Genomic DNA, 16,231 nt, shown 5'->3' on the forward strand with positions numbered 1-16,231 from the left:
ATTGGTGCAACTCCAAATAAAAGTAATAAACCTATTCCCTTCCCTTACACTAGTTACCCTATTTTTACTAACTATCCCCATCATAATGACAAGCTCTGACAATTACAAGACCTCTAACTACCCACTTTACGTAAAAACAACCATCTCATGTGCCTTCATCACTAGTATAATTCCCACGATAATATTCATTCACACAGGCCAAGAAATAATTATCTCAAACTGACACTGACTTACAATTCAAACTGTCAAACTATCACTTAGCTTTAAAATAGATTATTTCTCGATAATATTTGTCCCAGTAGCATTGTTCGTCACATGATCCATTATAGAATTTTCAATATGATATATACACTCAGACTCTAATATCAACCAATTTTTTAAATACCTTCTCTTATTTCTCATTACCATACTCATTCTCGTCACCGCAAATAATCTATTTCAATTATTTATTGGCTGAGAAGGCATTGGAATTATATCATTCCTACTCATTGGATGGTGATATGAATGAGCAGATGCAAACACAGCGGCCCTGCAAGCAATTCTATATAACCGCATCGGTGACATCGCTTCCATTCTAGCAATAGCATGGTTTCTCATTCATCTGAACGCCTGAGACTTTCAACAAATCTTTATATTAAATCCAAGTGACTCCAACATATCCCTAATAGGCCTCACACTAGCTGCAACCGGAAAATCTGCCCAATTTGGTTTACATCCATGACTACCTTCCGCAATAGAAGGCCCTACCCCCGTCTCAGCACTACTCTACTCAAGCACAATAGTAGTAGCAGGCATCTTCCTATTAATCCGCTTTCACCCACTAACAGAGAACAACAAATTTGCACAGTCCGTCCTATTATGCCTAGGAGCTATTACCACTCTATTTACAGCAATATGTGCCCTCATCCAAAACGATATCAAAAAAATTGTTGCTTTTTCTACATCCAGTCAACTAGGCCTTATAATAATAACAACTGGCATTAATCAACCCTACCTAGCATTTCTTCACATTTGCACCCATGCTTTCTTCAAAGCTATACTATTCATGTTCTCCGGCTCTATTATCCACAGCCTAAATGACGAACAAGATATCCGAAAAATAGGAGGCCTATTTAAAGTCATGCCATTTACCACAACAGCCCTAATCATTGGTAGCCTCGCACTAACAGGAATGCCTTTCCTCACTGGATTCTACTCTAAAGACCTGATTATTGAAGCCACTAACACATCGTACACCAACGCCTGAGCCCTCTTAATAACATTAATTGCCACCTCTTTCACAGCCATCTACAGCACTCGCATTATCTTCTTTGCACTCCTGGGACAACCTCGATTTCCAACCTTAGTAATTATCAATGAAAATAATCCCTAATAAACTCCATCAAACTTCTAATAATTGGAAGACTTTTTGCAGGATTCATTATTTCCAACAATATTCCTCCAACAACTATCCTCCAAATAACAATACCCTACTATCTAAAAACTAACAGCCTTAGCAGTAACAATCCTAGGTTTTATTCTAGCACTAGAAATTAGTAACATAACCCCAAACCTAAAATTTAATTCTCCATCAAATGCCTTCAAATTCCCCAATATACTAGGATATTTTCCTACGATCATATATCGCCTGACTCCCTACATAAATTTAATAATAAGCCAAATATCAGCATCCTCTTTCCTAGACTTAATCTGACTAGAAAATATCTTACCAAAAACAACATCACTTATCCAAATAAAAACATCAATCAGAGTCACAAGCCAAAAAGGCTTGATCAAACTATATTTCCTCTCTTTCCTAGTCACAATTATCGTCAGTACAGTTCTATTTAATTTCCACGAGTAATCTCCATAATAACTACCACACCAATTAACAAAGATCAACCAGTCATAATAACTAATCAAGTACCGTAACAATACAAAGCCGCAATTCCCATAGCCTCCTCACTAAAAAACCCAGAATCCCCTGTATCATAAATAACTCAAACCCCAAAACCATTAAATTTAAACACAATCTCCACTTCCTCATCTTTCAACACATAATAAACTATCAAAAACTCCATTAATATACCAGTAATGAACGCCCCTAAAACAGTCTTATTAGAGACCCAAATCTCAGGATACTGCTCTGTAGCCATGGCTGTTGTATAATCAAAAACTACTATTATTCCCCCTAAATAAATTAAAAATACTATTAAACCCAAGAAAGACCCACCAAAATTTAATACAATACCACAACCAACCCCACCACTCACAATTAAACCTAATCCCCCATAAATAGGTGAAGGTTTTGAAGAAAATCCTACAAAACCAAGCACAAAAATGATACTTAAAATAAATACAATGTATGCTATCATTATTCCCGCATGGAATCTAACCACGACTAATGATATGAAAAACCATCGTTGTCATTCAACTACAAGAACACTAATGACCAACATTTGAAAATCTCACCCACTAATAAAAATGGTAAACAACGCATTCATTGACCTCCCAGCCCCATCAAACATCTCATCATGACGAAACTTCGGCTCCCTGCTAGGAATCTGCTTAATTCTACAAATCCTAACGGGCCTATTCCTAGCAATACACTATACATCCGACACAATAACAGCATTCTCCTCCTTCACTCTCATATTTGCCCAGACGTCAATTATGGCTGAATTATCCGATACATATATGCAAACGGAGCATCAATATTCTTCATCTGTCTATTTATACATGTAGGGCGAGGCCTATACTATGGGTCATACACCTTCCTAGAAACATGAAACATGGGAGTAATTTTATTCACAGTGATAATCACAGCATTTGTAGGATACGTCCTACCATGAGGACAAATATCACTCTGAGGAGCAACAGTCATCACCAACCCCCTCTCAGCAATTCCATACATCGGCACAAACCTGGTCAAATGAATCTGAGGGGGCTTTTCAGTAGATAAAGCAACCCTAACTCGATTCTTTGCCTTCCACTTTATTCTCCCATTTATCATCACAGCGCTTGCCACAGTCCATTTACTCTTCCTCCATGAGACAGGATCCAATAATCCAACAGGAATCCCATCAGATGCAGACAAAATCCCATTCCACCCTTACTATACCATCAAAGATATTCTAGGTGTCCTACTTCTAGTTCTTTTCCTAATACTATTAGTACTGTTCACACCAGACTTGCTCGCAGACCCAGATAACTACACTCCAGCAAACCCACTCAATACACCCCCTCATATTAAGCCCAAATGGTACTTTCTATTTGCATATGCAATTCTATGATCAATTCCCAATAAATTATGAGTCCTAGCCCTAATCTTCTCTATCTTAGTTCTAATTCTTATACCCCTACTCCATACATCTAAACAATGAAGCATGATATTCCGACCATTCAATCAATGCCTGTTCTGAATTTTAGTAGCAGACCTACTAACACTCACATGAATCGGAGGACAACCAGTCGAACACCCCTTCATCATCATTGGACTGTGAGGCAAGCAGAAGTAACGCCATGGCAGGCAGCTTAGATTAGGAGTAGTTTTTGCTTAACACTGACCGCTGTTTGCCAATTAGGACCAATTAGCTTTCGCTTAACACTGACCACTGTTTGCCAATTAGGACCAATTAACTTTTGCTTAACACTGACCACTGTTTGCCAATTAGGAAATTAGGAACGGGGCGGAAACCCCCGGGAAAGTCCCGCCCGCACGAAAGTTTTGACCAATGGAATTGCTTTGCAAACTTGTAACCAATCCGCTTAAACCAACTACCAACGGCTTGTGCTCACCCTATAAATTTGTGTAACAGCTTGGGTTCGGGGCTCTCTGACCTGCACCACTGCGTTGGATGCGGCAGAGGGCCCCGGCTCGAGTCAGTAATAAACTTCCCCTTTTTGCCAGTTGCATTGTCTTGGAAGCCTTCTCTCTTCCCGCTCGGGGCTTCGGACATCGGGCATAACATTTGGGGGCTCGTCCGGGATCCCTTGACCGGGGGAAGAGAACACTTCCAGGACAGAGGGGAAGGATAGATAATAGCACCGGTGCTCAGGAAAACTCAGGGGGCCCGAAAACCCAGCACTGTGTTGTCTGCCGACATTTGTCTGTCCGTGTGTTTGTCTTTGGCTCTCCGTGTTTGTGCGTGTGCCGGCATTGTCTCAGGCAGGACAGGAAAAGTCCAGTGTAAATCCGGGACCCTGCTGTGAAGCAGGAAGGTATCTGGCACAGGAAGTCCAGTGTAAATCCGGGGCCCTGCTGTGAAGCAGGAAGGTATCTGGCACAGGAAGTCCAGTGTAAATCCGAGGCCCTGCTGTGAAGCAGGAAGGTATCTGGCACAGGAGAAAGCTTTCTGTGTTGTCAGCCGACGTTTGTCTGTCCGTGTGTTTGTCTTCGGCTCTCCGTGTTTGTGTGTGTGCCAGCATTGTCTCTGGTCTCGTTCCTACTCTTTTCAGGAGTTTCAGTGAACAGGTGAATGGTTGTGGGGACAATTGATGAGTCCCGGCCAGGGCTACACTCTGGCCGACTCTGAAGGCCCTACAATAAGTGAGCCTCCGTAACTAGAGCCCGACCAGGTGAAACTCTCCTTTCACTATGATTGTCAGCAGCTGTTGCAGTTGCTCTTCACCGCAGAAGGACGGGAGCGAATTCTGGCAGAAGCGTGGAAACGGGTCCCAGGGGCCAATGGGAGGCCAACCGCCCAGCCTCATCTCGTGGACGAGGGGTTTCCTCTGTTGCGGCCTAACTGGGATTTTGAGCGAGCGGAAGGTAGGGAGCGTCTCCGAGTGTACCGCCAGACTCTGATGGCTGGCCTGCAGGCCACAGTAAGTGAGCCAACACATTTGGCAAAGGTAAATTTAGTAAGGCAAGAGCCCACTGAGAGCCCGGCAGCCTTCCTAGAGAGGCTGATGGAAGCTTTCAGGGAATATACACCTATGGACCCCCAGGCTGAGGAGTCACGTGCTGCAGTTTGTAAATCAGGCAGCCCCAGATATTAGGAGGAAATTACAAAAGATAGAGGGATTGGGAGAACAGACGATACAGGATTTACTGAAAGATTTAATAATAGGGAGACCCCAGAAGAAAGAGAAGAACGAATTCGACGGGAGGAAAGGGAATTAGCTGAGAAGATCAGGAAGGAAGATAGAGAATATAGAACGAGGGAAAACCGGAAGAACCAGAGGGAGCTAGCCCAGATTCTTTTTGCGGGGATAAAAGCCAGAACAGAATTGAGGGAACCTCGAGACCCCTGGATGGGAGAAAAACAGAAACCAAAAAGGCAGGCCCTAAAGAAAGATCAGTGCGCCTACTGCAAAGAACAGGGGCACTGGAAAAATGAGTGCCCTAAGAGGGACCCGAGGAGAGGAACGACCCAGAGAGAGAAAATCTCCCCTAGAACTCGAGTTCTATATGCGGGGGAAGACAGTGACCAGGGGAGTCAAGACTCGGCACCCCTCCCCGAGTCCTGGGTAACCATACATGTGGAGGGGAAACCCGTTGGCTTCATGGTAGATATTGGTGCCCAACACTCTGTTTTAAATCAAAAACTGGGACCAATGTCTAAGAAAACCAGCTTGGTGCAAGGAGCCACAGGGACAAAAAGATATTATTAGACCACAGAACGAAAAGTAGATCTGGGGACCCACCAGGTGTCCCATTCATTTTTGGTGATACCAGAATGCCCAGCCCCTCTACTTGGAAGAGACTTGTTGAATGCTCAGATTCATTTTGACCAATGGCATTCCCTGTGGATGAGGAACTGGAAAATTCTGCTGAAGATTACATGTTAGATCTGAGGTGTGGGGACCCTGAAAATCCGGAATGTTTTCCTATTAGCCTGTCAAATGTAGGCTTTGTACCTCTCTGTGGTGGAGATCAGACCCAGAAAGTTCTTGCTCTTTTTGCACCTGAGGACTCACTCACAGCTGTGGCACTTTACCTTGCTGATCAGTGGTGGGCTATTGATGATATTGTGAAAACATCTGTCCCTTCTAGAGAGGGGCTTAAGCAGGTGAGAACTCTTGGGGAGAGAGTGGTTAAAGCAGGAAATGGAGAGAAATGAGATCCCATTCCTGTGTCATAGCAGTACTGATTATGCTAAGATTCTGTGGAAGAAAGGAGAGGCCATTGGGTTTCCCTACAGAGCTGGGAGAATGACAGTCATGGATGGACTTGGACAGCCGATACATGTCTTATCCCTAGCCTTAACGGATGAATAAATACCCATTGGCCTGGGCTGAAACGGCAGGGATGGGACTGGCCAAACAGAGACATCTGGTTGTCATCGAGCTAAAGGCCGGGGCAACTCCTGTGAGGGTGAGACAGTACCCATGAACCAGGAAGCTCGGCGGGGGATCACTCCCCACATTCGACGTCTCATGGATGCCAGAATTCTCAAGCGGTGTCAGTCCCCTTGGAACACCCCCTTACTGCCGGTGAAGAAGCCAGGGGGAACAGATTACAGACCTGGCCAAGCAACAAACGGGTGAGTGACATACACCCCACTGTCTCTAACCTATATACCCTCCTGAGCAGTTTGCTGCCTGAGTACACTTGGTACACTGTGTTGGACTTGAAAGATGCCTTTTTCAGCCTACCCCTGGTGGCCCAGAGCCAGGAGATATTTGCCTTTGAGTGGACCAAGGGGGAAGGCCAACCGGTAATATGTTGGCTGGAACCAGCGAGGAGGCATGCAGCCGTGCCACCGGGGACCTCTTAATACTGGCTGAGGCCCTGGCGGCACGAAAAGACTTAACTGATGTACCTCTAGACAACAGTGAGCTAGTATGGTTCACCGATGGGAGCAGCTATGTAAAAGATGGGCAAAGGAAAGCTGGAGCTGCCACAGTAGAAATATGGCTCCGCAAAGTTTTATGCACTGTGTGGCTTTGGTGGGGTAAATGCCGTATGCAGGTGGACCCACAGAAGTACAAGGGCATTCTTAATGGATTTTCAGTTACACTCAAAGAGGATGGTTTCCGTGGTTTGGCCAAAGGATGGGCCCCGACCCTCATTGGCTACTCCCTGCAGGGGCTCTGCAAGTTTGGCTTTTATGAAGTACATGCTTGGAGAGGAGAATGCCTATCTGTGGCACACATCACTGTATTTGGCTGCCTCTGCCAGTGCTGAATTCTTTGCTGACAATTAACTTGGACCCGCCTCCCACAGGGGTTCAAGAACTCCCCTAATGAGGCTCTGAGTGAGGCTATGGAAGCTGCTAAGGTTCGAATTCAAACCCAACCAGGTTATGCTAACACTCTGAGGGATGCAGCTCCCAAAATGTATAAGGAAGAAGGCTTAAAGGCGTTCTACAAGGAGGTTGCTCCTCTTTGGATGAGACAGATACCATACACCATAATGAAGTTTGCCTGCTTTGAACGTACTATTGACAAGTTTGTGGTTCCCAAGCCCCGAAGTGAATGTTCAAAGCCAGAGCAGCTGGTTGTCACATTTGTGGCAGGTTACACAGCTGGAGTCTTCTGTGCCATTGTTTCCCACCCTGCCAATTACGTGGTGTCTGTGTTGAATAAAGAGAAGGGTAGCAGTGCCTCTCAGGTCCTCAAGAGACTTGGATTTAAAGGTGTATGGAAGGGACTCTTTGCCCGCATCATCATGATCGGCACTCTGACTGCACTACAGTGGTTTATCTATGATTCTGTGAAGGTCTACTTCAGGCTCCCTCACCCTCCTCCCCCTGAGATGCCAGAGTCTCTGAAGAAGAAGCTTGGGTACACTCAGTAGATAAATGAAAGCAAATATGGAGTGAATCTGTGTGTTGATCAGTGTTTGAGAAAAATGCAACTGGATGAGAGATAATCCAGGCTTGCAAAGCATGCCAGCTGATGAGGACAGGCAAAAAGCAGCACACGGGAACGAGGTACTGAGGGGAAGAGCCAGGGCAACACTGGGAGATGGATTTCACTGAGGTAAGGCCAGGCAAGTACAGGTATCGCTATCTGTTGGTTCTGGTAGATACCTTCTCAGGGTGGGTGGAAGCCTTCCCCGCTAAGGGAGAGACAGCAATAGTGGTTGCTAAAAAGATCTTAGAGGAGATAGTGCCTAGGTACGGGCTGCCAGTGACTATGGGCTCTGATAACGGACCTGCCTTTGTGAGCCAGATTGTACAAGGGCTGGCCCAAGCTCTGGGGACGAATATAATCCCCAGAGCTCAGGACAGGTTGAGAGAATGACAAAGTTGGCAACAGAGACTGGCGGGGACTGGGTGACCCTCCTTCCCATCATACTCTTTTGGGCGCGTAACAAGCTGAATCTTACCCCTTTTGAGATTCTGTATGGAAGACCCCGTCCTGTGTATTAGAACCTAGATGGAAAGGCCCTTATGTTGTTCTCCTTACCACTCCTACTGCTATCAAGGTCGACGGGCTTGGACCCTGGGTTCACTGCAATCACGTGCGGCAAACCACATTGGAAGAACAGGAAAAAGCGCGAGCAGAATGGAAGGCGAGTCCTCACCCATCAAATCCTTTGAAACTGAAACTCGTCTGCTGGGAGGTCTCCTAATTCTCCTGCTGATTGCGGGAGCTGGAGCTGTGTAACCTCTTGTGATGGGCCCCGGGAATGGGATGTAGGATACAGAGATTTGGTAGCCCCGAGTGTGGTGTAATCCGCAGGGCCAAGTACTTCAGCTATGGGTGCAATTTAACCAAGCTTCACTATCTCTGCAAGGCCAAGGGCTTTTCTCCCTACGAGCTGCTGTAGATGCAATCAGTCACTTAGAGAAGTCTTTGACTTCCTTTTCTGAGGTGGTCTTGCAGAATAAGAGAGGATTAGACTTGATTTTTCTCCTACAGAGTAGGGTCTGTGAGGTTCTGGGAAAAGAATGTTGTTTTCTATGCAGACCATACAAGAGTGGTAAGAGAATAGAGAGGGACTGGCACAACGAAAGAGAGAATGGGAAGCCCAACAGAGATGGTTTGAGTCTTGGTTTCAACACTCCCCCTGGCTGACTAATTTCCACCCTCCTGGGTCCACTCAACCGACTAGTATCAGCCAGTGGCCCAAGATGGAAAAGAGGAAGATTCCTCTACTTGAACAACAGACAGGGGGAAATGTGAGGCAAGCAGAAGTAACGCCATGGCAGGCAGCTTAGATTAGGAGTAGTTTTCGCTTAACACTGACCGCTGTTTGCCAATTAGGACCAATTAGCTTTTGCTTAACACTGACCGCTGTTTGCCAATTAAGAAATTAGGAATGGGGGTGGAAACCCCCGGGAAAGTCCCGCCCCCGCGAAAGTTTTGACCAATGAAATTGCTTTGCAAACTTGTAACCAATCCGCTTAAACCAACTACCATCAGCGTGTGCTCACCCTATAAATTTGTGTAACAGCTTGGGCTCGGGGCTCTCTGACCTGCACCACTGCGTTGGATGCGGCAGAGGGCCCTGGCTCGAGTCAGTAATAAACTTCCTCTTTTTGCCAGTTGCATTGTCTTGGAAGCCTTCTCTCTTCCCGCTCGGGGCTTCGGACATCGGGCATAACAGGACAACTAGCATCTATCTTATATTTCCTCATTATTCTAGTACTCATACCAGTTACTAGCATAATCGAAAATAATCTCTTGAAATGAAGACAAGTCTTCGTAGTATACTTAAGACACTGGTCTTGTAAATCAGAAAACAACAACTAACCTCCCTAAGACTCAAGGAAGAAGCCATAGGCCCACTACCAACACCCAAAGCTGAAGTTCTATTTAAACTATTCCCTGAAACATTATTAATATAGCTCCACAAAAATCAAGGACCTTATCAGTATTAAATTTTCTAAAACCTTTAATAATTCAACACAGTTTTGCACTCAACAGCCACGCTATACTCAACACATCATTAATTACACACTTTATGCATAGCAATATACATAATGCTACTTCATGCGCGTATAGTACATAAAATTAATGTATTAGGACATATCTATGTATAATAGTACATTATATTATATGCCCCATGCTTATAAGCATGTACATGCTATTATTAATAGTACACAGTACATATAGTCATTGATCGTACATAACGCATTCAGTCAAATCCGTCCTTGTCAACATGCATATCCCGTCCCCTAGATCACGAGCTTAATCACCATGCCGCATGAAACCAACAACCCTCTCGGCACAGATCCCTCTTCTCGCTCCGGGCCCATAACTTGTGGGGGTAACTAATGAACTTTATCAGACATCTGGTTCTTTCTTCAGGGCCATCTCATCTAAAATAGCCCATCCTTTCCCCTTAAATAAGACATCTCGATGGACTAGTGACTAATCAGCCCATGCTCAAACTGTGGTGTCATACATTTGGTATTTTTAATTTGGGGGGGGGGGGGGGGATGCTTGGACTCAACTATGGCCGTCTGAGGCCCCGACCCAGAGCATGAATTGTAGCTGGACTTAATTGCATCTTGAGCATCACCATAATGGTAGGCACGGGCATCACAGTCAATGGTCACAGGACATAACCATTATTTCACGCTTCAACTTTATACTTCTTCCCCCCTCCCATTTATTCCCCCCCCCCCTTATATATATTTCAGCCTGTCCGCTGAGAAGAGGCCCCTGAACCACAGGGAAAGGCGGGGGCGCTTTCGAAGCTGTAGCACCACCTGGAGAGCCCCGATTCCTCGAAGCGTGCCTTTGCCTTAATCCGGGTGCGAAGTATCGGGAGCGGCGGTTAGGTCAACCGCTACTGTGGGCCTCTCAGCTGGTGTGGGGGCTGTTACGCCGCCCCCGGCCCCTGCCTTGAAAATACTCAGGCGCCCAGGTCCCCGCCCCCTTACCCCGCCCCCGGGCCAGCTCCGGCGGTGCGGGGCACCAGGTAGAGGTGGGCACCCCGGGCTACTAGGCCCTACCCTCACCTACTGCCGCCTGGACCTCCCTAAGCGCATCCAGAATAACGGTTGGGGTGGGGAGGGCGCATATTCTTCCCGGGAGAGCAGCCGCCGGAGAACACCGCGGCCGTACCCCTTCTCAAAGCCGGAAGCCACAGACAAGGGTCCGAGGGCACCCAGACTCCCTAGCACGGCTTCCCAGGACCTTTGGGCGCGCAGGAACCCTCACCCGACCGGCGAGTCAGCGGGCAGATAGGGAGGCAGGCCGCCTGGAGGTTCCGAGTGCTGTAGGCCCCGAGCACGAAGACCCAACTAGCGCCTCAAACGGCGACTCAAATGGACGCTCTGGTTCCCGCGCTACCCAGAGTGCTCTGCGCCCGCCGCAGGGGGCCCAACTGTCGCCTGCACGCAGCGCCCCGCCTCCAGGAGCAGCCGCCCGCCCCGCCCCCGCCCCGCCCCGGCCACAGTCATTTCGCCCGCCTGCTGCACCTCCTTGGTGACCACGGTGACACCCAGACGAACGCACGTACCCAACCTTTCTGGTGAGACAGACATCCCCACGCGTGTCCCCACACTCATCCACAGATGCCCGCGTGCATCCTCGATCCCCCACACACACTCGCTCGCTCGCTCTTCCTGAGGCTCCGCCCCGTGGAGCCACCAAACACCCAGACCGACCGCAGGATAGAGAGAGGCTCGGGCCGCAGCGCCCCCTTCCCCTGGCCCGCTTCCCAGCAGCAGCCGCGCCCTGAGCCCAGGTGACTTTCTAGGGGGAAAGTTTCATCAGCCCCTTGAGGCTCTGTGCGGCCGCGAGTCTGCCCGCCCCGCCGCGCTGCCTGTAGCTCCTCCTGAGCTTGTTGTGGTTTGGTTTCGGGCAGGGGCAAGAGTTTGGAGAAAGTTTGGAGAGTGAAGAAGGTTTGGGAACCTAACCAAGTCCCTCTCCTCTCCCAGCAGCTTCCCTGGCCGCCCTGCCCACCCCTGCCACCCCCCTACCCCATTCTCATCGCCACCCTCAGGCTCCTCCTCCCAGGGAATAAATTTACAAGTTGCTCCAAGCTTTCCAAGGATTGAGCCCCATGAACTACAGGGAGTGCGCTCCGCAAGGGAGCTCCCTGCTCCGCCCCATCTTCACTGCCCTCCAGCTGGGGCCCTTGGAGGAAGCAGATGTGGTCCCCTGGGGCTAGGCTGGAATGAAGCCAGAAAGGCCTGGGGCACTTGGGGGACTGAGGCTGGAGTTAGCCTTCTAGGCCCTGGCCTTCTGTGCCTGCCTTCCCCCGAAAGAGAAGACTGAACAAATTTCATCCCCTTTGGATCAGCGCTGCTGGGGGCTGTGGGCATGGCTGGGTAAGGCCTGAGTCCTACTCCTTGGAACTGGAGGGCTTGGGGGTCCTTTCTCCACGGACCCTCTCACTGGTTTGGTCACATCTACACTGCCTGGAGTTCTATCCTTGGGCTGGGAAGATCCCCTGGAAGAGGGCATGGCAATCCACTCTAGTATTTTTGCCTAGAGAGTCCCACGGACAGAGCAACCTGGTGGGCTACAGTCCATAGGGTCACAAAGAGTCAGACACTACTGAAATGACTTAGCACGCACAGGAATTGTTGTATTACAAGGGCTGCAGATACCAACCTCGGCCCTCTGTTCTCGCCCTGGGGAGGCATGTGGGGGTTCCAATCCTAGCTAAAGGAGACTTTGCCAAAGAGAGCTTTGCTGAGCCTCAGTTTCCTCTCCTACAAAAGAAACAAAACACATTGCTCCAGGCTGCCTCTGAGCAGCAAAGCTTGGCAGTTGGTGGAAAGCAGCTCCCACATTTGCTTGTCTTGAGGCCACCAGCTTTCAAGGCAAAGGACCAGTTAGTACTGGCTGTCAGGGGACTATTGTCACCCCAGCGTGTGCTCAGGAAGCGGACCAGTCTCTTCTCTGCACCCTGAGTCTGTCCTCACTGTTGTTTGCCCAGGAAACCAGTTTCCTTTGTTCCCAGGGGATAGTCAGCCTCCAAGAAGCTGATTCACACATGCCAAACTCAAACAAGATCAGTTGACAAGTGAGATTCCTCGTTATTAATTTACAGAGGCTCTGCGCGAGATAGCAGGTATCAGACACAGACACTTCCTGCCAAGGAGCGCCAGTCCATTCCACCAGGCTTCTCCAGGGCCCAAACACTCAGAACTTACAGCCTATTCGCTTTAGAGGCTTGGTCAGAACCAGGAAGATTTGGAGACGTTCTTCTCATCAGCAAGATTATTTTTACCTCTGTCCCCAGCCTTGCAGGTTTGGGATTTGTATTCTGCAGCTTGTTTGTGATGTGTATCCTGTGAACGAACTGCAGGTGTCTCACGGGTGTGTGTCCTCTTCCTGAGCAGTCTGTGGCCCCCATGCCCCCTGCCCTTGTGGATTTGTGTAGATGGATCTGTGTCTGGGGGGAGTGACTGTGCACTGAAGCAGCCCTGGGTCTCAGTGTGCGTGTGTGCCCAACTCTGGGGACTGGGCCCCTGTGATCCAAGCCTCCCTCCCTCTGCCTCTCCTGCTGGGACATAAATCCTCTTTCTGGTCTCTCCCTCCCTCCCTCCCGCTGGGGCTTGTCATAAAGGGCCACCACACAGAGAAGAAGGATGGAGGCTGCTGGAAGATCCTCCATGGAGTGGACTGGGGACAAGGAAGAATAGGAGGGTGGGACAATGGCCTCCATTCCCCTTGAAGGAATAGACTGGGGCTGGGTGTCCCTGAGAAGAGAGCCCTGAGTGTCAGTGACGCTTCTGGGACCAACATGGCTGCCCCACACTAAGGACTCCATGTGAAGTGGGGAGTTGGGAGAGGGCTGGGGTTGGAAGAAGCGAAGGGGAGGAGTGCTCAGGACTCAGTCCTGAGTCAGGGAGAAGGTGCATTTGGGATGAATCCCAGGACAGGGAGACAGTCTGACACTTTAGCTCATAGGGTGAGGGAAATCGATTTTCCCTGGAAAGTTGGAGATGTTGCCCACATGGATTTTGCTAGATGATGACATCACACACAGTACATTTGCATACATACAGAGACTTACAGGGCTGTGCATCTTGCCCATTTTGATCTAGAAAGGGCTTCAAGCAGATGCACAGTGAGGTGAGTCCTGAGGAAAAGCTTAGGAGGAAGATTCTGATTTGAAAACTCGCCTGTCTCCAAGAATCAGAGACTAAAGTGGCTGTTTTCTTCCAAACAGAATAAGGCCCCAATCGAGGCAGGTTTTGGGCTAGCCCAGGTCAGAGCCGAGATGGCTTTACCCCCACCGTGAGCTCCCCACCCTAGACCACTGGCCCACAGGATGGGAAGGGCATGGCCAGCCTGAGCCATCATGGGGAGAGGAGGAGGATCAGGCCAGAGGACAGAGGGGAGGACCGATGGGGTCAGACATCTCGCTGGTTGGCTTCTTCCTGGGCAGGGCAACAAGAGGACAGGCAGTGGCCGGGCCCCACCCACTGTGGTCTGAGGCATGTCTCAGGAGCCTCCCATTGCAGTGCTATTTCCTGGGAGGCCTGGGTCCACGTCGGATGCCCTGGTGCTGACTGGCTTCACGTGTCATCATCAGCCCGAAGAAGCAAGGCCTCTGTTGGGTGGCCCAGAGTGTGCTCAGGTCGTGTCTGGTGGGATGAGGGATCAGGTCAGGGTGGGCACTTCTGGAAGGCACTGTAGGAGCTGGCGGCACTGGCACTTGGTGGAGGGGCGTGGGAGACCCTGCGAAGAAGTGGGGGCAGTGTGGCCATTGCTTTGAGGTACAGTCTGGCCTGACCAGGCTTGAAGCCCCAGCCTCAGGAGCTGCAGAAACCCACCTGGGCTCTGCTCTCAGATTCTTCCTCCCTTGAAAGCCTAGTGGTCAGTGCCTAGCACCTTCCCTATCCTGTCCCAATGCAAGGGAGGGATCTAGGTTGGTTCCAGAAACAAGAGCTGCCTCTGGGGCTCCAGGTGCCCTTCAGGCCATCCTGCTGTGCTTACTCTGGCCCTGGTCCAGGGGGGCAGCATGAGCTAATTACAGGAATCAGAGCAGGGGCCCAGGCTGGATCTCAACAGCTGCGGGTAAAATTAGAAGGAGAGATTGGAAACATTGACTTTGGCCTGTCTGGGATACAGCCCTGATGTCCAGAGCATTCAGTGTTCAGACTTTTAACTACCTTAGAGCTCTCAAAATCCAGGATTCCCAACACTAAGCGTGCCAGAGCTCTGAACACCACAGCGAACCCAAAACCTAGAGTTCCCAGCATCCAGAGGCCCTAAATGCCCAGAGCACCTCGCATCTAGATCTCTGGGGTTCCTAACATCCAGTGCTCTGAGTACCAATTCACTGGAAAGGAATCTGGAGTGGGGGGAGTGGTGGCCCTGTTGACCCAAGTCCCTTCAGTGACGGGCATTGTCTGAGGAGTGCCCATCACAGAAGCTGGGCCAGGGGTGGTGCTGGAAGCAGCAGCGATTCTTCCTTGATGCTCTTGCCCCGTCCTGATGTGGGATGGAGACTGATGATCTTTCCTCCAGTCCCTCCCCACCCCAGGTCACATGACCTGTGTGAGTGAATGTCCATGGACTCACCACGTGTGAATGTACATCTATGCTGTGCTGGGAACTGTGCTGACTTCTAGGAACTCAGCCCTGAGAGGAAAGGATCTCCTGCTTTCCTATATTGGAACGTGAGCCTATGTCACGTGCCGGTGTGAGACACCATGTCTCTGAGGCCCATGTGTGGTCAAGGGCTTGGCTGTGAGAATGAATGGCTACTGGCCTGCGAGAGTGTGGATGTCAGGCTGTGAGCACAGACCGTCAGCAAGTTGATGTGTCTGATGGTCAGAGCAGGTCTGACTATGTCACTCCATCAGGCCATCTCTGCCTCGCTGCTTTCTTAAGGGATGGAGGTAAGGCCCCTATTCCACCGGATTGGCCTCCCTCTGAGGAGCAGGAGGCTAGTCCTGTTCTAGAGGCTGACACCCAGAGCCGTCCTGTTGAGGGATGAGAGATTTCTCCCACTGCCCATGCCCCCGCTGAACCCAGAGCCTCCTTGGATTGGGAGGAGTGGCTATAAGTGGAGCTGCTGCTGCTGCTGCTAAGTCACTTCGGTCATGTCCGACCCTGTGCGACCCCATGTCGGCAGCCTACCAGGCTCCCCCGCCCCTGGAATTCTCCAGGCAAGAACGCTGGAGTGGGTTGCCATTCCCTTCTCCAAAAAAGTGAAAGTGAAGTTGCTCAGTCATGTCTGACTCTTAGCCACCCCATGGACTGCAACCTCCCAGGCTCCTCCATCCAAGGGATTTTCCAGGCAAGGGTACTGGAGTGGGGTCCCATTGCCTTCTCCGATAAGTGGAGCAGCCGACACCAAAAATGGCTATCCACCCAGGGGAGAATCCTGAGACACCACCCCCTCCTCCCAGTCCAGCCCACCCAGCTCGCTGACCTGGAG

At 49.6% G+C, this 16,231-nt stretch overlaps 1 protein-coding gene and 1 pseudogene across 1 annotated transcript; one reads left to right on the forward strand and one right to left on the reverse strand.

The window, feature by feature from the left end:
- The window catches only part of LOC133044740 (sodium- and chloride-dependent glycine transporter 1-like), a 30,749-nt pseudogene extending 19,621 nt beyond the window's left edge, over window positions 1-11,128 (reverse strand).
- Window positions 7,190-7,795, forward strand: LOC133045245 (solute carrier family 25 member 3-like). The gene has a single exon (XM_061127544.1). The coding sequence runs from the start codon at window positions 7,190-7,192 to the stop codon at window positions 7,721-7,723; it is 534 nt and encodes a 177-aa protein (XP_060983527.1). The 3' UTR covers window positions 7,724-7,795.
- Window positions 11,129-16,231: the final 5,103 nt, after the last annotated feature.

This window comes from Dama dama, chromosome 23 (assembly GCF_033118175.1).
Source record: "Dama dama isolate Ldn47 chromosome 23, ASM3311817v1, whole genome shotgun sequence".
NCBI lineage: Eukaryota > Metazoa > Chordata > Mammalia > Artiodactyla > Cervidae > Dama > Dama dama.